General features: G+C 41.9%; 2 protein-coding genes across 2 annotated transcripts in view; both read left to right on the forward strand.

Moving 5' to 3' along the window:
- The window catches only part of wdr18 (WD repeat domain 18), a 34395-nt gene extending 30243 nt beyond the window's left edge, over positions 1 to 4152 (forward strand). The window contains exons 9-10 of the mRNA XM_035523305.1: positions 1793 to 1861; positions 3350 to 4152. Of these exons, the coding sequence (XP_035379198.1) occupies positions 1793 to 1861; positions 3350 to 3478 (198 nt within the window). The 3' untranslated portion in view covers positions 3479 to 4152. The remainder of the gene's footprint in view (positions 1 to 1792; positions 1862 to 3349) is intronic.
- A 7142-nt stretch (positions 4153 to 11294) lies between these two features.
- grin3bb (glutamate receptor, ionotropic, N-methyl-D-aspartate 3Bb) overlaps positions 11295 to 24962 on the forward strand; it is a 38495-nt gene continuing 24827 nt past the window's right edge. Inside the window, exon 1 of the mRNA XM_026996795.2 lies at positions 11295 to 11874. Within this exon, the coding sequence (XP_026852596.2) occupies positions 11422 to 11874 (453 nt within the window). The 5' untranslated portion in view covers positions 11295 to 11421. The remainder of the gene's footprint in view (positions 11875 to 24962) is intronic.

Raw genomic sequence — 24962 nt, forward strand, 5'->3', positions numbered from 1 at the left:
TCAGTGAAGCACTGCTGCAGGCGTTTTGACAGAGAACTCAATAATCTTGCTGAGCAGCTTAGCAGCAGCAGTTTATAGATGGGATGAGGGAAGTTTCCTCGCCACTTCTCTCTCAAGGCTGTAGAGATCGAGGCTAGCTCACAAACCATAGTCTCGTTTGGGAGGATTTTTAATGGCGCTGTTTCTGGTTTTGGGGAGTAGTCATTACGAGCGGCTCATTTGCGCAGTGACCATTTTGGTGCGTGCGCGTGCGCACTGCATACGCTGGTGTTTTCCCTGCACTGCCAGGACATGAAAGTAAGATAAATGTTGCAGTATTGTTAAGAAGCAGCTGTTTGTGACCCATCCGTAATCCCTGCAATGTCAAAATCAATTATGTGTTCATAAATAAAGTGGTTAGGCAGGGTCTGCTGACTGTCTACCACCTGCTGGATGTTTCTTTCCTTTAACTCTCCCTTTAACTCTTCCAGCCAGTTTTGCTTTCAGTATTTACACTGTTTATGTCCCATCTCTCCTGGGCTTGCTTTCTTCAGTTTAAGGATTTACGTACTATTGCTGTCTTCGTTTGTTTTTGTTTGCGCCCTTCTTCTGTCTCTGTCACTTTTACTTTAAGGCTAATATCTCAGATCCTGGGAATATGCTGTCAACTTTCCAAAATGAGCTTGTTTTTTGTTTTTTTACACACTTCTGTTTGGCCATAGGGAGCCTAAAACAAATGATTAGCTAAGTGAATTGGTACTATTACCAGTGCAGGCACAGCAGGCCAGACACTGCACCAAACATCACCCTCTGTCATCAGAGTGCCACAGAGCGTGCAAATGCAGCCCCACTAAAAATCCAAATTAATTTCCTTCGTAATTGTCTCCATTATTTGTTTCTGTGTGAGCCGCGTGACTGCCCGCCGCACTTCGACTCCTGGGAAGGAGCAGTGTGGAAAGCCCATTAGTGGCCCGGTTGAGCGCCTCCAGACGGGGTCAGGGAGAAGGAGGAGAACCTCCGGGAGGAAAAATGCTCGTGACTGACTAGGGGTACAAGCAAATAACGGTGCTTAAGGATAGGAAAGTTGTTACCTTTTTCAAGATGGGAGTGACCGAGTGAGGTTGTCGAACTGCACGTTCAGGGTGCAGTGTTCGCACACTTTGTTCGATTATTTGAACGCAAACCTTTGCTGTCCAGATAACTTGCCATCATCAGGGCTAATGAGCAGCATACTCCACTCCTGTGAGGAGCTCACCATGCTGGAACTGGCTGTGCGGGGCCTGGCATGCTAGACCGCTGAGCGCCGTGTGTGCAGGCCTCCGTTGCGATGCGTCCTCTGTTGGCACATGCTTTATTGACCGTGCTGTTAAATGAGTGCCGACTCCCACGCAGGGAACATGAAGGTTTAAAGCTGCAAATCCTGGTGCGTGTGGGTGGACACCTCGCAGATCGCACTCGGGCAATTGCAGTGCCTCCACAGGCCTATTAAAAAGGCCTTATTGGTAATGGCATTGTCAGTCCTTATAATCATCCAGAAGCTTTTATAGGAATCGTAATCAGTTTGCTTGCTCGCTGTCGGCTCCGAGGCACCAGCCCTGTTCCACAGCTGAACCTGCTCACTACATGCTTAGCCCACTGACAGGGTTCATCCAACCTCAATGCATGTATGCATGTTCAGCGCAGAGTGACTCACTCATTTAAGTTCTTTGTGTTGTGGAGTTTCGGTGTATTTTAATGAGAAATGGCCGTTGATTGATTAACGTGCAGGTATTTTTGCCCTGTTTTGCCCCTGTTTTGTTGCGATTATTCTCAGGACTCTGATGAGACCTACTTGGAGAAGAGGGATCGTCTCCATTCTCTCATGTGTGCCGTCACGGACAAGGTGAGCCAGAACAGCAAAGTCACACTTGAGGCAGCCTCGCCTCAGAGCTGCAGTGCGCTACTCAGTGTTCCATAATCGTCCCCCCCTCTCATCCTTTATTTGTTTTTGCTGACCACCTCCCAGTACAATTGCGGTCACCCTGACCCTGAGTACCCAGGGGGTCTAAGACTTTTCCAACATGGGTGACCCTGGATGTGTTGAGACTCAAATCCAATACTGTGTACTGTGCCATCTGCATTGATTTATATTCTTACAGTGCTTTACCAAGCATCCTTGGGCATATAGTGAATAACACTTGGATATTCAGTTAGAGGAAATGTATGCAAATCAGGAACTCCAGCCCCGAGGCTCTTCCCTGCTTATTTGTGATTGTTTCAAACAGATGCTCTGACAGCTGTTGCCAAGAGAATATAGAAGACACTGAAAAATGGAGCATAGTATTTCTTGTACTGCACCATGAAAATTCATTTTCCAAATGCACATGCGTCTCCCGACGCCTTTTCGGATGACGATTTTCAAATTCAACCTGCTTACTATATGAGGATTATAGGGTGATAAAATGGAACCCCTAAGGTCAAAAAGCTTAATGCTTTAAATTGACTGTCTTTAATGTTACTATTACAAAACTTGAAATGCTAATTATTCTGTTTGACCTCTGCATGCATAAGTCTAGCGTGTAGACGATTCATACCAGCCCCCTTTCGCTGACCTGCAGACACGTTCTCTGGCATGCTGAAAAACATGCTGCTGACTCCAGAAACGCTTCACTGCTCGGGCCCTGCTGGGCTCATGGTGGGCTCTTTTTCCACGGATGGCCAGACCACCCCACTGTCCAAAGCCTGGAAGTGCTGCTAAGTGGATTAGTAGCACTCAGCCTCGAGGGGAGCGAATCCTGTAGCCCAAAATCGCTGTGTTTATTTGGAGGAAATGGGTAAATAAATTACTCAAAATAAAAAAAAAGTTAACAGCAAGAGAGAGAGGGTTTTCCAAACACTTCCCCCTCCCTCTCTTCCTTAATCTGCAGGAAATGTGCGCGGTTGTCATCCACCATGTGCCTGCGCTGCGGAATTCTTCACAATGGGAGACGTCGGTATCTCCCCAGACAGATTAGGGATGTTTTAAAATGGGATTTGATGACCTCATCAAGAATGTATGGTGCTCGAGTTGGTGGACCCAGTACCCCCCCCCCCCCCCATGTTCCCCACCCCTGTGGGAAAAGTACTCTTTATTTTCACATTAGCCCACTTTGCTTTGAACTACAAACGACCTCTCCAACATGACGCCAGGCATGATTCATGCTTGAAGAATGCAAATCCTTACTCACTTCTGCTCCTTCACAGTACTAGTGTGGTACTGATTGGTACTGATGGAATTTGAAAGAAATAATTCTTTGGAAATGATGGAAGACTTAAGTCGTGCGGAATCTAGCCTTAAGATATCTCAAATTAACTTTCTCACTTCCTCCCCCCCCTTCTCTCTCATGCTCAGAGTGTGTTCGGTGATGGAGAGAATTCTAAGGTGCGTGTATCAGAATTGGAGGAAGAGGTGAGGACCCTGAAAAAGATCAACAAAGACCTGTACGAGTTCTCCACACAGCTCCTTACCAAGCCTAATTAGAAGAATCGTCATGAGGTGGTCTGTTATACCAGAGACGAGCTGTACCTTGATAAACAGTGAATCTCTGTGGATGTTACATGGACTGTAATTATTCTTTCACACACAGTATGAAAATCACTACTTGGTGATGAAGCAGTGGTGTTTTTTTAAATACTCAAACTGCATCTGCTTTTGTATAGTGCAGGGTTGTTTTGTTTTGATTTGTTTTGTAGTCATTGGTTTAATATGCTACTACCGTAGTATCACAATCACTCTAAGCATCCCACCTCTGTACCTTTTTTTAGAAAAGCTTCCCAACAATGACCTCTTGACCTGTGCCATACTGAGGTACTTGGCTGACTGTTTGCACCTAAAACATTCTTTTCTTTTCTTTACATTTCTTTTTTTACATTAGTGTTAAGAGTATAATCTCAATTTTGTTAATGGGGAGAGTTCTGTTAAAATGTACAGTATAATTGTTCACATTGAAACACAGCAAAAAAAACAAACAAAAAAAACCCCATAGTGGCACAGAATCAGTTAATGGTACCAGAATAATCATTTGGCCATTTATGTGCTTCCAGTCTTCATTCTAAAGGGTGCCGTTTGCACCAAATTAATCTATAGTTTTAATCCTCATTTTAATCTGTAATTTCCCACCAGGATCAATAAAGTTTTATCTTTCTATCCATCTACCTCTTTTGTTCCCAGACCTTCTCCAATGTCCATCATGCTCCATTTGTTGAAGTTCTCTTTGAGAATAAGCACCATTGCTTCAAATGAAAAGAATAGAGTTGAACCATCTGGCTTTTCACCTGTAATTGTTTGTGCTGGGTCTTCCACCAAGCAGGCCTTTGATCTCAGCCTTGATTGGGTCCAGGTTTGCTGCAGTTTACCGCACTGGACCTAATGAGTGAACATCTTCCTTTGCATTGCAGTGTGTTTGCCAGAAAATGGATGGTCCTGGCAAGTGGTGCTGAGCCATTCTTCCTGTTCCACTTGCCGCTGAGGTGCCCTATCCATGACCTGTGCCGGCATCCTTCCGGAGTCTGGTGTCTCCTCCGGAAGCAATGCAAGGGACACCTGAATCTCATTTGAAAAAAGCATCAGCAACAGTGAAATAAAATTAGGGCCTTTCAAATGGAAAGAAAAATCATTGGCATTCAGCAGGGGTTCTGTTCCGAACACTCGATCTTTATCTTCTTAACTCTCTTAGGCCCCGCGAAGGAGATCTGAAATGTCTGAATCTCGTTGCAGAGAGAGGAGAGTGCTGATAAGAGCAAGCGCCTCCTCTCGTGTTCAGTTCCAACAGCTCCCGTGCTCTCGCACAGGCCGTGTGATTAGTCTTTGGTGCACGTTGTGCTCCGGGTCATCTCCTCAGATCTGTGGGGCAACACTGAGCATGTGCAACATGAGGAGGAAGTTAGAGGAAGGCAGGAGCTAGTGTTTAATCTGCTGGGTAGAAGGAAAAAAAAATTCCTCTATGTATTCTGTACTGTTTTCATTAAATAATTAAAACATTTGTTCTGAAGCCGTTGAGCTAAAACTTTTATCTGGATACTCCAACGAGGAGAGAAGGGAGCTACGCTGTGCGAGCTGGCCATGTACTGATGGCTTATGGCGGTCTACGGAAATTCAAATGCCAGAAAGAAATGTGGAGTGCTGATTACAGTAACGCAGCAGTGCAGAGTTCTTCTGTCCTGCTGATTTGTCTGAACCCTCTAGCTACAACTCCCAATCACAGAATACCACAGGAAGTGTAGCTGTCTGATGGAGGGTTTGGGGAAGTGACCAAATCAAGATGCTTCCTGAGAACATGGATAACTGATCACATAGAAAGCCAGGGCTGGTATTGCAGGGGAGAGAACTGTTTAGGAAAATGGCGTGAATATTTGCACATCTGCACTGTGGTTTATTTAAACGCTTTACAGGGGTTGAAGATTTTGTTTGTTTTTTTATCCTTTTGGCCCTGTATCTTCTGTTTTACTGCATATAACAAACTGATCAGATGGAGCAAACGAACTCAGCTGGGTGTCGGAGCCACTGTGCATCACTTCAGTTATTTAAGCCGTATGTGAAGGGAAGTGGTGGTATGTAATTGATTGGTTCATCTTTTATACAATTGTTTCAAATAAAATAATATGGTCTTATGATGGATGCCATGAGATTTGTCTAACCAAACAAAATTTTGTTCTAAATTGTCCTCGAGCATGCTTATCGAAAATCAGTACACCTTTACCCACTACTCTTTGTGGAGTTAAACTGCAAATATCTCTATCACAACCCCCCCCCCCCCCCAAAAAAAAAAGCACAAAAGGAGTAAATGTGTTGCAGCTAAAGCGCTTAATGAAGCTGAGACTCGGCCTTGCCTTGGCCAGTGCCAAGATGATCTGCTTTTATTTACTTTCGTTTAGTCCTGAAGATTGCAGTGACAGTAGTGGAAATTAATTTGCTTTTAGCAGTCGGGGGAGGAGGGGAATGTATCCAGGTGAGATCATATTGAAAAGGGGGTAAGAAATCGACTGCAATTGACAAACCGTTCTGCCAGAACCCCCTTCACTGCTCTTGCGTGGAACTTGCGTGCTCTATATCTGCCGTTAGCCCGATCCAAAATGAGGGAGGTGTGTTTCGTAACATGTAAACATAAGGCAAGGGGCTTCCTCAGTCTCACAATTGTCTTTTGTCACCACGTATATCATATATATACATCTTTTGGTATCACATACGGGCATTACATGTCCATGAATCCAAAGGGCTTTTAAGATTTTAGCTGCCTGTAGCTGAGCTCTGGGCTTTGGTTTCAACATAGCTTTTGTGAAGTTAAGAGCGTTGTTGTATAAAGCCTTTATAAAGCACTTCATTCAAAAGTAAGTAGGTCAAAGTCCTCATCAAAAGCCTAAGAAAATGTGATGGACATGTAATTTTTGATCCCAAATTCCTTAAGGGCCTTGAGAAAAAGTTCTGCTCCAGCAGTACAGAGTGTTTTTATGTAGTACGGCAGACCCTCATAAGCAGCAGGGAGATTGTTCCACCCAACGCAAGTCCCTTCTGTTTTACACTTGGTTAAGAAAAGCACTGAAGTATGATTGTGTAATGAACGGATTTTTTCCTCGCTGTCTCCGATGGCCTCTCTCACTCGGATGAGAGCAGAACACCTCTGCTTCGGAATTTCTCCATCCTTTCTCCTGCTGCTTCTTAAATGAGCAGTTGTTTTGGCTTATTTTCCATGGGGTGTTATGCATTAAACCATATCATAGCATATCTCAGGACTCCACTGAATCTGAAAATGGTTTGCTACCTTAATCTGATCTTATAAAAATAAAAGATTTATATTTGCACTCAAGTAAACTTTCCTAGTGTGTATCCTAGATACACGTACCAGCCATTTTTCTAGAAACCTCTCCCTACCACTGCACTCACAGTCCACTTTATTAGGCTAATCAGTGTTGGATGTGGATTTGTAAGTGTATTATTAGTACTATTAAAAACTAGTGCCATGCAGACTTTGTTAGTGGGTCACTGCTCACACGACATGCCACATACTGAAGTCATGTTGTCATAAACTGACTCTTGATGAACAATTGGAGGATATAAAATTATGAATGGCTATAGATGGAGATCATCTTAGATGATACAACTACAAGATTTCTGAAATAAATCAATCAGTAAGTGTATCTAATAAAATGGATTGTGAGAGTAGGCAAGAAGGGCAAAAGACAGGAAGAGGATGTTCTCAGAGGCCCAGGACCTGATCATGAGGTGCACTCAGAAAATCAGGGCTAGAGGGGTCTGAAGTACACTGGAGGTCCTGCAGCACTTCTGATCAGTGAGCCAACTGAATCTCCTCCCTGATCCCCTTACAAAGCAGCCTTCTGAATTCAGCAGAGAGCAATCTCCAAATGGACTTGCATAAAAAAGTACGGCTGTAAATTTGCAGTCTTCACTCTGCTGCCACAGATCAATCAGTGCAGTGTCTTCAGCAATACTAATTTTAGAGCACAGACTCAATGTTTTGTTCATTAATTGGCAGTTACTGGTGATTTCCTCTATCAACCAGTGTGTTTATAAAAAAAAAAAAATACAGCCCACCCAGAAGATATAGTGATGACACTGGTTGATATTCTAAATTTGCAGAGTTCTGAGAGAGACAGATTTAACAGCAAGATGGAACTGATAAACGTGCTATCTGAACTTAACTGTGTCGATACAAAAGTAGGATAAAGGGCATACATTATGGAGCAAGGATATCTAAGTATACCCCAAAAGAGAATGAAGTATATTCCAGAGCAGTGAAAATGAGACGAGGACAACCCACCATGGTATTTTGTGCGAGACATTTACATCACATTTGAAGCGGCGGGGGACTAAACTAAACATAATGGGGGAAAAGACAAATTCTATGCAATTTTTGCAAAGATTTACTTCCAAATAATGTGCATCCAGACTGCAGAGAACACAGACGCCATTGGGGTTTGCCCATGGCCGTCGGCTAGGACCAGCATCTGCTGACATGCTCCTGGTTTTTCGAACACAACAGGACTGCACCTGTCCTGTTCAATCCCCCCTAATGAGGCAGAGGGTAGGGGAGGTGAGCTCCACCAAGGCCCACTTTGCACTGCTCTGGTACCAGGCCTTAACCACAAGAGCCCAGCTCCCGAGATTACAGCTGATGGGTTTGTTCATATGAGAAAGGACAGAATCAGAAAATATAGAGAAATTGGTTGGATCCAGTTGTGAATTTTAAAACCAACTCTTGAGCTGCTACTACAATAAATGCCGTATACTGATCAGTAATTTACATAGCATAACTCGGTTTGGAGTGTAGTTATTCTCAAATATCAGGAAATCAGTAGAAATTCAAGAACATAGGAAAAGCTGAAGTAAAAGGAAGCAATGAATTAACAGAAATCTTTATGCATCAGTGACAACACTGTTTATCCCTTTCTCACCCTTTTGAACATCACAGACTTCTGGCAAACTTTCTATCATTTTGACTGGCAGTTCTTACTTTTGGGATCCTAAATGACAAAGCAGCAGCACCGTGAATGCCAGGAAATGTCAACAGCTCTCTAGCTCCTTTCTGTGTAGTGGCTAGTTGAGAGCCGGTGGAGCCATTTCTGCTTTAATATGGCTTCAGCAGAGTTTGAATGGTCTGATGACTTCGAATACAAGCAGCGCAGACAAAAGTGCCATCCTTTTGTGTACAGATATTTTGCAATCAGAGTGAGTTCAAGAAATAAAGGCTGCTTGGGATTAGATTGTAATTGTATAGCAGGATTTAAAACTTCTGCGAGCATGTTCCGTGACACCACAGATGGGGAATTGAAGCACCTCTCATTCCTTAAGATGGAACTGTTCTGTAATAATGTACAACTGGAATTGGAGACTTGGAAGCTCATGGAATGCTGAAGGTGTAACAGTCAGTTTGTGCTTCGTGGAATATTCATGGCTAGCTTGCCTGACTTGCGAAGCTCTTCAGTGCTTGAGGTGGTTTGATCATTTGGCAGATGGTTTATTAGGAGTGCAGGCTACTGACAGATGCACACAATCGTGAATGAAATTTTGTGGCATGTGAGGAAGGATGAATTAAATAGCACTAGCCTGACAGGACTGGGAGGGAACTGGACACAGCTGTGGAATAAAAATGACCAATTTCCTTTAGAAAATAATTATAAAGAGAAAAAATCCAGTCTGTCCCAAACATGTGAAGTTTGGGAGAAATATCTCTTTAAACCCCTCCATCCCAGCTTACATTCTCCCTTTCTCTGTATTGAGGTTTTTTTTCTACACCATCACACTTCTCCATGTTTCTTCCACCTCACTGTTGGATCTTCGGAATGGATGGTGCTTTCTCCATTTTGCAGTTTATCAGTGTTTGTCCAACCCAGATTTGATTAATTGCTTGGCTCTGGTCATTTGGTCACAGTGGAATTTTGGGATTTCTGCCTTTCTATAATTGGTATAATAGTTGTTCCATGCAGAGGTGCAGTGAGTTACCTGACAGCAGCAGAACACTCGAATGCACTCGCTCTTACATTTCACACTTATATGGTGGTGCAGACTGCTAGGGAAACTTAAAACAGCACTGTGACGTTTACCAGCAGAGTACTGTGCTGTGTTCTGAAAGGAACTGACGGGACAAGATGTGGCCCTACTAGCTTTGAAAGAGAAGTGAGTTGTCCCAGGAAAGTCTACTTTCACAAAATGATTGGCCACATTTAGATCCCAAAGTGGTCCTAAAAGAGTAAGTTCAGTCACAGTGACTACTGACTTAACGGTCTTGAAACAGGTTTATAAGAAGTAAGTTCCAACTTACAGTGGATTTCAGATCAAATTTAAAATCTACAAGGATACTCATTAGTATTCAAGCATGGAAGGCATTTAGGCCTATATATTTGTTATGACTGCATTATTTATGTCAACCTGTAAGGTTTACCTGACCTTAAATGTTTTGTTTTTTTTAAATATCATTCAGCTGATTTTTTGAGATACTACTGATAATCATATTGGCTTCTTGCAACCTTTTTACTATTCACTTTTTTTATTATTATTACCGTTTTCACAGATTAACTGCTGTTGTATTGCTGTTAGGAAAGGTTTTTTTAATCTCTTGTTAACATATACATTTCACAAGCACTGAAAGTACAGAAGACTGTACTTGTCTTTCGAGGACTGCAGTACGTGTATGAGACTCCTTGGTCACTTTTCCCTTTTCAGTCGTCAACGTCGATCGTAAAGGTGACAGAACCCAAACACCGAGGTCGAATCGGTTAAATGAGCATTGTCAGGGGCAAATTACGAACTCGGAGTGAGTGGCTCTGGATCTTTTGGCTCTGCTGGTGTTTGGCATTAACAAGCAGCTTGAAGGTAGTTCGCATCAATTGACGCTGCGCGCTAATCAATAATGTCTCCTGAAAATTGGCTCGAGGGAGGGGGAGCTCAAAAGAAGCAGGCGCGCGCTGACGGGGCTTCCTTAATGAGCTCGAGCTTATGGTCTCCCCCTTCGACAGCACGAGGTGCGAGACGTACATTACGCATTCAATACAGGTGGGACTGATCGGACAAACATGATTTAATGGCTGCGTGGTCGTGCAATGTCACTTTGAAGAGTTACCGATGGTTTGGGAGATGGAGTTTCACAAGCAGCGCTTTTGGGGTGCGAATTCACTTTGCAGAAGTGCTGCACGATTCTGTCAGGTGCGGTCCCATACTGTGGGCGTAAGGCTTCGTTCAGATGTGGAGCCGTAATTTGGCACCATGTGTTACTAAGTGCAGCTTGCTTATGCCAGTTTAGCAGCAAGGTCAGCGTGTTGACTCCTAACCAAGCCATTCTCCTACTGAAGCCGCCACGAGCTATTTTTCGTTGTTTTTGCTTTATTTATAAATTCCAGGATTTTGATTCTTTAAAATAATCCACTGCATTTGGCACTCTTTTTTTTAATTTTTTTTAATTTTTATTTTTATTTTAAAGGCGATTAATCAAGACATTAATGGGTATTATAACTTGGGTTATTTGTTTTTTGTCTCACCTCATTATTGCCCCTTTACACTGCTTCTTAAGCGGTAGATATCGTTTTAATTCCGGTACAGTTGAACAGTTATTTGGCCAACTATCAAAAATGTCTATTAGAAATGGAATAAAAAATGCTTACAAAAAGAAAAAAAAAGCATTGCTTGCCCGGATTGTTGAGGGATCATTTGTTTCATGCTGTTCTCCCTTTTGCCCTCGATGGCTTAGTGTTAACACAATGACAGTAGAGCGGCTTCTCCTCCTTCCCATTGCGCGCCCCCTCCCCTCTTGAGCAGTATCACACATTCGCTCTGTAACTCCATAGATCACTGCTCATGCCATTCCTAGCCAAAAAGGAATAAAGGACATTAAAGCAAAACAAAAGAGGACAGAAAAATAGGACAAGCAATGCTATCTTCTGACGATGCCTCATTCCGTCTGAGAGCGAAGCAGGATGAATTTAATCTTCTCCAGATTCTTGGCATACTTTTACTTCGGATTCCAAGTGGTTCTCCATTCCCTCATCGACCCGGGTCACTTTCATCCCCAGCCGTGCCACATCCTCGCTCAGATAGGACACACGGTGCGCCTGGGTGTCCTCCTGCCTCCCCGCCAGCCCATCAGGGTGCAGGCTGCCCTGCACCGCGCCCTCGGCGGTATCGCCGACACTGGAAACAACTTTCTTCCCTACAACTTGAGCTTGGAAGTGGTGCCTTACGAGCCCCCGAACGGAGACCCCGAGTCGCTGTTCAGGTGTCTTTGTCAGTCCATAGTGGTCCGGGGGGTTTCTGCTGTCCTCGCGTTCCCCCAAACCCAGGAAGAAATACTCCAAGTGGAATTTATGTCATCCTTTTTGGAAATTCCTTTCATAAGTATTATTGAACACGGAGAACCACTCAAAACTCAGGTAAACGTTTACAAGTCCTCATATTAAGTGACTGCCACGTTTTACATCCATTTTGTCAGCTGAAATACGTAGAGATTAAACTTTGACGCGTTATGGTCGCAAAGGTTTGCTAAAAATAGAGCATTTATTCACGTGATCTGAAACAATTGGGTTTGCCACCTGAATCCTTCTAAACCTTACAGGCTACAAGATTTGATTCGGAAATCTGTTGGTAGGCTGAAACACAGGCTGCGCATCCAGTGGTATCCAACTGTTGCCAAGCGCGTCTTTCACTCCGCTACTCTTATCGGCAGTACTGTAATTGGCTAATTAATGAGATGACTGTATATTCATATTATATGATGTCCTCTTGAGACACTAATTTGAATTTTATGCTGATTTAATGCAATGACACGTTACTTTTCTTTGCGGATACAAAGACTACTGGTTTAGCGATGTGTTAATGAACTTCTAAAGAAAGGGCATGTGCGGTTTTTTTACCGTGAAATATGATAATGTTTTAGATCTTCTGAGTCCTCGAGGTTGGACTATAATCCATCTTTAAATTATTTATGTTTGGTGCCATATTTTTTTGCAAAAGAAAAATATTTATTCCAGAATTTACCAGACTGACCAGATGCAATCAAGTCTGTGCATTTGACATTTATGTAGTGTAAACCTTGTATGGGCTTTGCTTAATATTAATTAATATCACATTAATATCATTTTTAAAGATGATCTGACCTTAGTTCTTGAAATAACTCATATACATTGATTTGTCTGTTGGTCAGTTTTAAGCTTCTCCACTGCAATGACCTTTAGTTGTTCTTGCCTATTATTGACCCAACAGACCACAGGTCTTAATATCAGTTTTGACCGCTTTCCCAGTCTGCTTAAGTGGGCTTTGGGTTTTGCACCCGTCATGGCTGCCCCTGTGTGCTGCAGTACCTGGAAGCAGTGCCATAGAAAACCACTTACATCACAAGGTACTTTAAGAAATTAAAAGGGGGCGAAAATCGCACACTGTAAATCTTACAGCCAGAAAGGGAATGCACACACATTTGTCTTCTTTAATATCCACTCATTAAAATCACTTTGGACAGTTTCTTAATTCAATGTGAAAATATCACACCGCTTAACAGAAATACTCTGCACCTTATTAAGTTTTATCATATTAATCCATATCACTTCAACCACTTTGGATTTCAATGCAAATTGTGCCAAGATCATTGTGTGTTATATCAACAGCTCTGGAATAGACTACTGTTTGAAAATACAGAATCCCTCTGATTCTGAGTTTCTGAATGGGTCTTGGAGTGTGTGGTACTTGAAAATCTGTCATGGGGCTGCTCCAGTGAAGATCATTGACTGACAACACCTTTACGGGCTGTAAACCTCTTCAGCAATCTGCTAATCAGTATGAAAGCTTCGCTCACTCCCGCTGTAGCCTGTTACGCAGACAACAGTGAGTGAGTAATTGGAAGTGTGGGAAAATACTGCAGAGGAGCTGACGTGGATAGAGAAGCTCTAGTGCTTAGAACCCAGCATCCTGCCTCAGTGCATTTACAGGTCTGAAGACAGCCTTTCAGTGTTTTCATCCTACACCACATTTGTTGTTAAACGTCTTATTGGCCAACGATGTTTGCAACACTTGCACACAATGAATGTGTTTGAGGATATATGCAGTGTGTTTGTGGATATATACAATATATAATATTTCTATATTTCAAGTTGCTTTCAGCAGGCACTTTGTATTAAGAAACTGATGTGGCTGTCTGGGCACCCATCAAATTCTTGGTTTTAAATTTTGAATTTCTATTAACAGACAGGCTACCCAAGTACACTGTGAAGGTCACAGTTTGAAATGAGCATCCATTTGATATGACCAATACTGATTTCAAAGAATGTTTAAATGCTGTTAAAAGAGGTTATTTGAAAAAAGGCTACTCATGTCTTCACAGGTAAATCACATCCCTTAAGACATAGTGTAAGCCATCCGTTTACTGCCATCAATGACCATGTACTTTTGAAATGTTAAAGGAGGCAAAAACATTAGAGATATGCAAATACTAGTCTGGTTTGGAATTTTGTAATGTGAACATTTTAATAATACATAAATAGGGAAAATGTCATCAGACTCAAGTGAGAAACCTGTTGGACAAATGTGAATGATAATGAGATGATAATCATATTTCCATGATATTCATATGATAATCATATTTGACAATCTGATGCTAATCATATCTGCACATGAGACAGTACTAATCTGAGAGCACCAAATGAGACATCACTAATCAAACAAAACATCACCAAAAGAGGAATTGATTTTCTGGAAATTCAACATTCACTTATTAAATTGGTCTATAAAGCCTGTATTCTAAAATATTTGAATATGTATAAATACATAACACATTCCTTTCTTTGTTTTGTAGCAAAAATGCAAAATTCATCCAGAAACATTAAAGCATATATGGGGCATGACAGTAAAAAAACAAAAACACACCAAAATAATCCCTGTGTTTCCTGAAACAATGCCCTGGAATGTGCAAATCACCAGACACAGCAACATTAAGGTCCAACTATAAATCATAATGGGACAGAGCTCTATAGATCTCAACATGGTACTACTGGGCTTTGCTGTACTGTAGGATCATGCTACTGTTTTGCTGCAAAGGGAAGAAAAGCTGCTAGCTCATAATTTGCCTATTCAAAATGTTGTAGCAGTGGATTTTATGAGTAGTCCGTGCGTAGGGTGCCGTGGGCTATGGTCGCAGAGGTACAGATCAGATACAGATGAGGTGGGTCTCTGAATAATATATTATGCCTCTAATTATGACCAAGTGGAATTAAATTTATGAGTGAGGCCGACATATTAAAGAGTTAAAAGATAAAGCAGCAACATGCCAAATGAAGCCGATTCCCAGCAGATTTTGGCCTATCAAAATCCTGCTTTGAATTTTGACTGGAACCTCTGGATTACCATAATCCGGAATTTATTTATTTATTTATTTATTTTTTGAGTGCCCCTGCAGTGGCACATGCCGCATGTTTGTGTTTGTGTTTTTTTCCTGCTCCCAAAACATGGGCTAATTAACAAACCCCTCAAGAGTTTCAAATGCAAAGGAACCACAAAGCATTGCAGTGCTGGGGTATTCCAGGACCTGTAGTGGGAAATGCCGCTCTAATCTCTCATAAACCTGTATTTGTATTGCAGAGTAACAGTTTACCAATAGGAGGGTTAATACTTCTTTTTTTTTTGGTCAGATGGACCATTTATGGCACATAAAGGAAAGCAGCAAGGTGCAGAATAAAAATCAATGAATTTAATCAACACTATGAAAGCCAGTTATCTCTCAGTATTGCCTGGCATGGTGAGCACATTCTTAGGATAATGATTTATTTTCTGAGAATGTCAGTGTAGTTTTCCATGATCGTGTAAAAGGTGTGGTCAAGCATCTCTACTTCTAGAACAAACTTATAGGGCTGTAAAATATATTTACATTTTGGAATTTTTTAATACCAAAAAAGTCAAAATTGAGAACAGGGTCTCAAAGGTATACAGGAATGAAGGAACCAGTAAGAAAAGATGGTGGGATATGTTGAGAGAAGATGGGTTTGTTCACAGCTATTCTGACTGAGGGAGCTTTAATATTACTTTTATAAGCATTCGTCTATGTTACAACACCCCTTGGAATTCCCTGTGGCTGTTGGTTTGGGTGGGAGAGAATATTTAACTGAGATGACAGTAACTAGCAAAAATTTTTGAAACAAAATAGTTTATTAAGTCATTTGTTTTTGATCTTATTTCTTTGGACTACATGAAATCAGAAATATCTAACACTGAAATTCATTAACAGGAAAGTAAACTTATTTCCTTTGATGTTTTATATTATTATTGTTTTTCTGATATTGCTTAGTTTGATTTGTGGGAAGATGTACCAAGATTTATACTCTGCATCGAAAACTTTTATATAGTGACACATGATGATGCTGAACTTCAATTACTATAGTGTTTTAAAAACAAATCTTGATATATTGAATATCACATTTCAGGGAAAATGCTCACAACATCATCTTACATCGCCCCGGCCTACATGCAAGCACTGTCATACTGTTATGGTGTCTGACTGCTCAGTAATCTAATTGCTCTACCTTTACAAATGCCTCCTAAGCTTTGTGGATAACGCTGGCCTTCAGGTCGAGCTGGACTGAGCCTTCCCCAATCTCCCAAGCTCCAACCTCAGGTGAGGAAAGTGCGCTGTTAAAGCCAGTGTGAAATGACTGCAAACAATAGAGGGGTTATTTGTTATGGGCACAGACATGACCAGGCAGGCACAAACGACACCGGTGAGCTATGAAAACTGACCTTGACATGCTCACATGTTCCACATTTTCCCACATGCTTCTCCATGCTACAATCTCGCACCACTGCACAGAGAGCTGTCCATCCGACTCTGTGACGGCGGCTTATTGAGCGGAGGCTGGTTGGGGGTGACCAACAAACCCATAATAAGTATAAAATTGAAGAAGCCCCAGAAAGTGAGGTTGGAGAAACCAGTGGAAGATAAGTTGTAATGGTGTACAGGTGTGTGGGAGTGATAGTCCAAATTGCCTCCCAGGCTGGAGGTTTCACAGAGAGATATCTGTCCCTGATGCATGCGAGTGACAGAGCGCTTACTGTGTGCATCCTGGCCTCGCTGGAATTGTACTTGGTGCACAATAGCCGCACCAATGACTCAGTTTGATGTTAGCAGTGATGGAACTATCTTCCATGAAAACATATGCTGCTTACATAGCTTGACTTTAGCTAATGGAGATGAAACACACAAAAGCTACCATGGGAGAACAAAGTAAGCGTCACTCATGGACTGTACTTTGCAGCACTACGTCTTGTCTAATATTCTAAATTGATATACCTTTTTCAGGGAAGTTGCTGTGGGCCTAGAACCACTAACTGTCTCAGTGGGACACCGTAAAAAAAAAAAAAAACAAACAAAAAAAACCATTAGTGATTTTCTTGCAAAAAAATATTTCTTCTTTGTGGTTCTGCCATATTCTTGGCATTAGAGTAGTGATTAGCCATTAGCCAAACACACACTGACATCAGCAAGTTGTCTATATTGATCTGACCTCTCACCCACTAAATTCTAAAGGATGTCTCGTCTCTTTAGTTATGAATGAGCATTTAAAGTTTAAAGATTTCCGCTCTCTCCAATGAAGGGTCTCGGATCCCTCCCAAGATCAAGGTTCCCGTTTGTCGTTTTATTGATCCCAGATGTAGAATTTAATTAGCATAGCTTTTATATGCCTTCATTGGTAAGACGCTGGGAAATTCTTAGTTGGATTGCACACTGAGTGTGTCCAGGAAAGCCATTAAAATTTAAGAGGTAAAGTAGGTAAGAGGAATTTTTCATTAAGACTTTCACAGATTAAGTAACATGTCCATACACTATTATCTATAACACAGATTTCTGCTAAGTGGTTCTAGCCTTTACTCATTTACTCCCAATACGTGTGCATAATTTTAAAACTTAGCCTTAGACTTTTTTTTCTTTTTTTTTTCCATTTCCTGGAGATGGGTTATGCAACTGTACTTGTACTGTTCGTCTTTTCTGTGTAATGGAGATTTTGCTTTAGGAATGTAAGTGATGTGATGAAGCAGAGTTTTCCTTCGCATGCATCCAAATGCGTTTCACTTAGTTCCAGGAGGAAAGTCTACCAAATATTACTGCGAAACGTGGCATGGCTGTATAGGCTGATCAGGGTACTGGTGATCCACATCGTTCCCAAGGATAGCTGTAAAGCAACATATGGAATCATGAACTTGGCCTCTTAAATTTGATAGTGTCTAAGGAGTACACAGATTAAAACTAAATTGAAGCTGAACTAGAAAAGTGATTATCTGAAAATCGAAAATGATGTCCTGCCTTTTTTTTTTAATTACAGCTCTTCATGGTTATTTATTTGAGAACATTTTGAGCTAAGAAATTAAATGTAATAGTACCACTTAATGTATATAATTTATGCAAGACATGTTTCAGATCTTTAAATAAACTACACTGGTAACAAATACTTGGGGGTTTAGCATTTGAGGCTGCAGCAGGCACAGTTAGCTGGCCAAGGGTAGACCTGGGAGCTGCCAATGCCACACTCCTCAGAATGCATGGGGCACTCCACTCAAGGTCCAAAGGCTGAGCACCGGCAGGCTTGCGAAGGGACAGGGGCTTACAAATTGTAAGATCCAGCATGAGGCACAAAATATTCACGAACCGAGAATGAGCAGATGAGGAAGCGTCTCTTGGCAGCCCCAACTGATAGAAACAGGAGCTGGAGGAGTGTCTTCCACAAACCTCAGGAATGGACATCAGCCTCAGTCCAGAAGAGTGGTGTCCTAGGAACAGCAAAAATATTGCATCGTATCCTCAAACTCCCTGGCTTCTGATAGAAGGCCTGAGTGTGAGGAAAAAGACATGACCACAAACTAACATGACCACAAAGGGTGAGACAGGAATGGTATATCTAAAGGGAGAGGGTTTTTTTTTGCGGTATTAGAAGAAAACGTTGCATTGTGTTGCATAAGATATTGTATGGATTGGGACAGTGTTTTATCACACGCAATGAAACAAGCAAGTCCCAGCAAGGCCAGGCAACCCCTTTCACACTGTAGTGAGTAGGGGTGCAGGGTGTATGCGTGCACCATCGTGCGGTGACCTCAGCCTGGGTTTTCTGAATCATAATGCATGTGCGTTGACCCGTCATTATATTCCAAAGCCATCTACCCTGCTTTGCGGTTAATAAAACTAGTTGAAGGGGGTAGGTGAGCTGACAAAAAAAAAAAACTCATGAAACTGGATGGAGAGAGTTGGCATCCTGCTTTAGAGCTAATGCTTCCCCGCTGTCAGACTTCTGGCAGGCAGCATCCACAGTTGATTCTAGAAGGACTGTGCGCATGCCAGTGACGCAGGACTGCCAGGAGACCCCGATATTAGCCATCCTCCTGTTACCGCGTGCTCCTCCTGTTCAGGTCACAACCGCCATTTTTGGATCGCTTGCTCTTCTTTCTGCTCTCTTCATCCCGGAGCTCAGGGCTAAATGGGCAGACTGGACTTTTCAGTTCTTTTAATCTGCCACATTGCACTTAGGCAAAGGACTCTCAAAGGGCAGCACAACGCCACCTCTTCTAACAGTGGTTGTGTAGCAAGTCCATCTGCTTGGAATTCTTCTTTTTGTAATTTTTCTTTCTTTTTTTTGCTCTGCTGTCATTGCACTATGAAGATGTTAACGTACATCTTCTTGCTCAGGTCAGGATTACTGCTTTAAGATGTTCGCCGTGTACTGTTGCATCAGAGAAAGGGTGGAATTGTGGGTCGTTGGGTGTTCAATTGAAGGTTAATAGGGATCGCCCCCTTCCAGACAGGCCGGCAAACTGTCTCTAATGCCAGCTATCCATGGAGAAGTTCCAGAAGCATATCACACAAGAACACATTCCCTTAGATAGGATATATATACATGCTTTAATATATCCATGCCTGAACAGATCCTTGAATTATACATGAGGAGATATTATAACTCGTGATTACACACACACGCGCTTAGTCAGGGAGACCACTTGTTGGAAAGAAACACTACATTTGCATAATAGAAGATGACTGATCTTACAGTTGAGGTAATAAAATGATATTGTAAGCAGAAAAATGTGCAAGGTCTAAAACAAACAGAATTTATGTGGTAAAAAGGCCTCTCTAGACCACAGTGTAAAGCCTCAGAAGACCTCTGTGTCAGGCCTTTAGAGGTCTCAGTCTAAGGCCAGGACATCTCGGGTTGCTGCTGGAAGAAATAATATTATCGCGATGGGCACCGGTGGTTTGAATGAGATCACTTTTTAAAAAAACAAAACAACTCACGGTTGGATATAATGATAGCAGACTTGATATTGCCTTTTGATTTATTTGGACATAATGGTGAAAACCCTTAAGAGTACTATGTAAAAAAAAGAAAGTGCTTGTGTAACTGTCCTTGAAGAAAGTGTATAGAGATCGAGCCCTCCTGGGACTGTTAGACATTCTCCAGACTATGCCTCATTTGTTATATTGACCTGCAAATAAACACGGGTCTGCTATTCTCTTCAATTAATGCTTGAGTCTGCATCTTTATTTTCCTATTTGAGTGTACTTAATCATATTATTGGAACCACACAGTTTAGCATACCTGATCTCATTCTCTGAACCAGCATGTTCAAAGTTCCAAAAAAAGCTTTTTCTTGTGTTCTCCCCAAACTCTTTTTTTAATTCTGACATGTAGACTGCAGGCTTTCCCACCATAAATTCTACCCTAATGTATATTTGCTCTCTTTAGAATGGAGTTGCATGGAGTAACATGTTGTTGCCAGGTTCATGTTTGTAGAGTGTTTGAATTTAGCCAATGCTAACTGTGACACCAATGTTGTCACCACCCGAAGTCCTGATTAAAATGTCTCACCAACTTTCCGCTCACGCGTTCATTTGTGCACTTGTGCATATGTTGTTCTTATGTTTAAGACAAATATCAAATCAGTTATTGAGCTGACTTGGATTCTTTCGTTCTGCTCTGACGTCTCATAAGGGCCCTATCGGCAGTGTCCTGACCGTGTCTCTCTTTTGTCTAATAACGTGACAGGAGCTAAAGCCTTTTCCTGCGTTTATCAAACCAAACTCAGTACAGTCACAGTGTGAGCTCAGTGGCTTGCTGTATTTCATTTTACAAGCAGGAAGACAACCTGAACAAAACTTGTAGTCACTTTCCATTGTTTTCTTAGCATTTTTGCTATGGAAAACATCCCTTTAAAAATAGGACCGTAATAACAAATCATCCCTTGCAACGAAAAACAATACATTTACTGTCCATTAACAGGTTTCTCATATTCTACAAAGTGGAAATAATATTATAAAGTATTATTGCACTTTTTATTTTTAAATGCCCAAATGAATGAAGTAAGGTGATTCTAAATAATGCATATTTAGCGTTATTTAACGTAAAAGTTTTATGAAATCAAAAACTAAAATAACTGATTACACAAGAAGGGGAAGTGGCTGATTTGAGGTTTTTCATTGCAAGCGCTAAAATGTTAGTGACTTGTATTGCTTTCCAACATATCCAACAGGTTTAATGTCCAGGTTTACCATTTCATCATCAGGAGCGAGGTGCGTATGACCGTAACCAGGGTGTATTTTTTAATGAAACGCACAAAGAAAAAATAAGGGAATAAAAGAAAAGACATCAGTTTTGCAAGCAGGACAAATAATAACATGCTGGGAACACAGTCCGTAATGGCAGATTTGGGACCAGCAATACGAAGCACTGGACTCGTGCACGTGTGGGAGTTAAATATGGAGAAAGTATTGAGGAGCAGGTGAAGGGAGTAACTAATAAACTGGTGATGTGCGTGTGGGTCGAGAAGGCCGGCTGGGTACCAGCCGGGGCGTGACGCCCTGCCTATCCCGACTATTGTTACTGAACATTTTAACGTGCAGTGAATGTAGTGAAGAGAAGCACTGTGAAAGGCATTATGATGAGCTCTTCTGAGCCAATGAAAATGTTTTTGGGTAATATACACTACAATCATATGTATATCATACAACTACTCAACAACATTGTCCCAAATTTCTTGCAGCGCATAGATTCACACTTGTCTATAAAAATACACACAAGTTCACATTGGTGGCAGTGAGATAAGAAAGCGACAGTGTGGGTGACAGATTACTTCTGAAGGAACCGTCACAGCATTCCGTCATCAGATAATTCACAACTTACAAAGCTACCAGCGGCTCTGTTAAATTGGCCCTTAGCTGGTTTCAACTGACTGCCTCAAAATGCTGTTGTCAGTGACGAGAGACAAGGATTTCACTGCTGTCTCGTTGGTTCGTTAGGCAAAATGATTGGCTGGTGGTTAGTTGGTGCTGACCCTCTTTGGGATTAATGGCTGCGGCTGTCTTCTCCCCCGGGTGGCCCAATGTTCTACGGGCTCGGTTGCACAGGGAGAACGCACTCTCACACTGTTCTCGTGCAGTGATACAAGCAGCTTCTCTGAAGCACGTACGGTCTCTGAGACTTCAGAATGTAATGGAGTCATGACATCATTTGGTGCAGGCCGGGTATGTAGAAACAGATCTCCATGAGCCTTCCTTAGAAGTAAAAAGATACAAAATGGAACATCAAGTTCATAACATGCAGCTCTTTCCTTCTTACAGTGTTACTGTTACTTTAGGGCACTGGACTACGCTTAAAGAATTCCAATCAAGTTCTTCAATTATGCCACGGTAATTACGGCAAATCCACACTTTGACATGTTTCTTTTCTTCTGCCCTTGAAGCAACTGAAGGATGTGCATTTATTCATTTGTTAAATCTCCTCAAGCTCTCATGGGTCGATCCTGACACTGAAGAATGAAAGCACTAAATGCCAGGGAAGATGCAATAAGTTATGAATGAGACCCTCCACCCATCCTGTGCTTCACACAAGGAACGACTGAATAGAATACCAGGTCCTCATCCTTAGCTATGGCTTGTAGTAGGAGGAAAGGACCTTCAACGTCTTGCCGAATTTGTAAACGAATTTTAATCCTCAGCGGTCATTAACACGCATATCTGAGTGGATTGTCTTTTAAATGTGATGCTTTTTCCTGACTTTAAAAACTTTAAAATTGACCTTGTCAGAGTTTATTTAACTTGTCAGTATTCTTAAAAGGAAAATTTCAGGTGTCTCGCACCTTGAAACCTTCACTACAATGTGCCCAGACAAAGGTATGTTTGCCAGTTCAAGTGAAGGGGCAGTTCAAGCAGTTGAAGGGAACGAAGAGCTATGATTATATATTCGCCATTTTATGTAATAGGGGTTTTGATCGGTGCAGCCGCTATCCCGTTGATTACTTATCATAAAGTAGGAAAGCTTGTTTGTACACTAATCTCCACACATTCGAGCTGTTGAAATTATGGATATAAACAGGCACATTTCATTTCCACGGCCATTATTGTAAAAGACGGGCAAAACTGTTCATTAACTTGTCATTCAGGATTTAACTTGCAAACTTTTAGCCCCTTGTGCTGAATGAAGTCCTGTGTGGTTTATATCTGGCAGCGAGAACAGCTGCCCTGAATTTAAACTGAGAATAGAGAACAAATATCGGGGTGATGGGTGAGCTTGCTGCCACCAGCATAACTGCCTGTAAAACAGTGTCGGCACACAATGGAGGCTAAGTGCAGTGGACAGAACTGCTGAAGTGGATGGGTAATGAGAAACGGAGGTGTCTGTGTGGGAACCAGTCTTGTGCTGGATGTCTCAATAATGCTAAAAGACCTGTCACATGCATTCAGTTTTGTAAGTGTTTACATATTAATTGTATGAATCTTTAGGATCACATGTGCTTTGTCATGTATTCCTTAATAATGTTATGTCATGTGTGTCACATTTAATGCTACAGAAATGCAAATAACTGATCTACATTAAAGTTTACAGTGACGGCAAGACAATATCCTCTGTTTTCCACATTCTCTTTACAGAAACACAAAATTACAAAATTTATCTGATTCTCATGTAATGTGACCTCACTGTCTTCCATTTTATTTCGTTTTATTAAATTCTACCCCTTTTAAAATGCAGAGGTTTTTGCAGTCCTTGGTCCATTTTGATAGACGCAGAATCCATCCATCCATGAACTATTTGTCCATCTTACAGCAGAGTGCCTAGGCTGCATACTTCAGTCTTTGCAGAGACACAACAATTTTACCTCAACTGTTCATGAAGTCCTTTCTGACCTGAATGGAGAGTTTGAGAACAGGTGTAAGCTAGCGGGTTATTTTATTATACATGAATCGGGATATCGTCTGCTCTGAGATGTATGAAGACTTCGATATTCATGTGTCCTCTAAAGGATCAGGACAGACATGCCTAGTGTATCTGTTCCTGAAGGATGTGGACACCTTAATTGGCTTAGGCCTATATAAAAATGAAACCTCTTTAAGTTTGGGTAATGCCACCAACAACAGCTCACATTAGTCTTCAGAGATGGTCTAATGCAGAAAAATCATTTTCATTATCATGGCATTTTAGTGGAGGGTGTTTAGCCACAACAGTGTCCTCCTAAGCCGTGGAGCAGACACGCTAATCTCCAGGCAACTCTCGCCGTGTTTGGAGTTTGCGGCAGTGCCGGTGGAAGTGCACATAGCTCTCACCGCTGAGCTGTCTTGCCGTCAGGAAAGGAGAACTGTCAACAGAGCTAATGAACCTCAAATCTGCCGGAGTGTTCTTCATGCGTCTGCGGCATAGCGCTTCAGATCTCAAGTCAACTCTTGTCGTATCACTGAAAGCTATAAATGTAATATGTGAGACTTTGTCAAGCAGTGTTTTTCATGTTAATCGGATAGTTCTTCTTTCGGAGGGCTAACTATTAGATTCAGTTTATTTGAAATGTCCTATTGGTTCTGAGTTTCTTGGAGTGAGCTGACACACCGCTGTGTGCTAGTTTGCTGGGACATGATTCTCTGACTGGAGAATTGCGCTAATGGGCTGTGTAGAAGCCCAAGAAAGAACCAAAAAAAGCCTGTATAAACCTTTACATCCCCCACCCTTCAGCTAAAACCTTCTCTCTGTCTCTCTCTCTCTCTGTCTCTCTCTCTCTCTGTCTCTCTCTCTCCGTCTCTCTCTCTCTTCCCCTCTCCCCCCTCCATTTGGAAACACTAATCTGGCTGTGTCTTTTTCCGAATAAATACCCTAATTTCTTGTTGGCAGCACCAGTCTCCATTCATATCCCAAAATCCACTTGCTTTGGGAATTGGTCTCCCCACGAAATCCCGCTCGGCTACCTCCTGTATGCAGCCTCGCCATCCGGAATGCCGACGTGCCCCCTTCCTGAGCTGGCGGTAGCCGGAAAGGGGCTGGCGTGTGCCGCGTGAACAGTGGGTCTGTGAGCACTTCGACTTGACGCAGCAAGAGGGAAGAGGAAATGTCTAGCTTAGCGTGACCTACAAAGCCTGCGCGCTGCCGGTTTCGCACTTTCTCTGCCTTTCAAAGCGGCTTCTCGCACAGTGCAGTAAACTCCAAAATGAAAGCCTGGACCATGAAATGATGAATTTTTA

The sequence above is a fragment of the Electrophorus electricus genome, chromosome 26 (assembly GCF_013358815.1).
Source record: "Electrophorus electricus isolate fEleEle1 chromosome 26, fEleEle1.pri, whole genome shotgun sequence".
NCBI lineage: Eukaryota > Metazoa > Chordata > Actinopteri > Gymnotiformes > Gymnotidae > Electrophorus > Electrophorus electricus.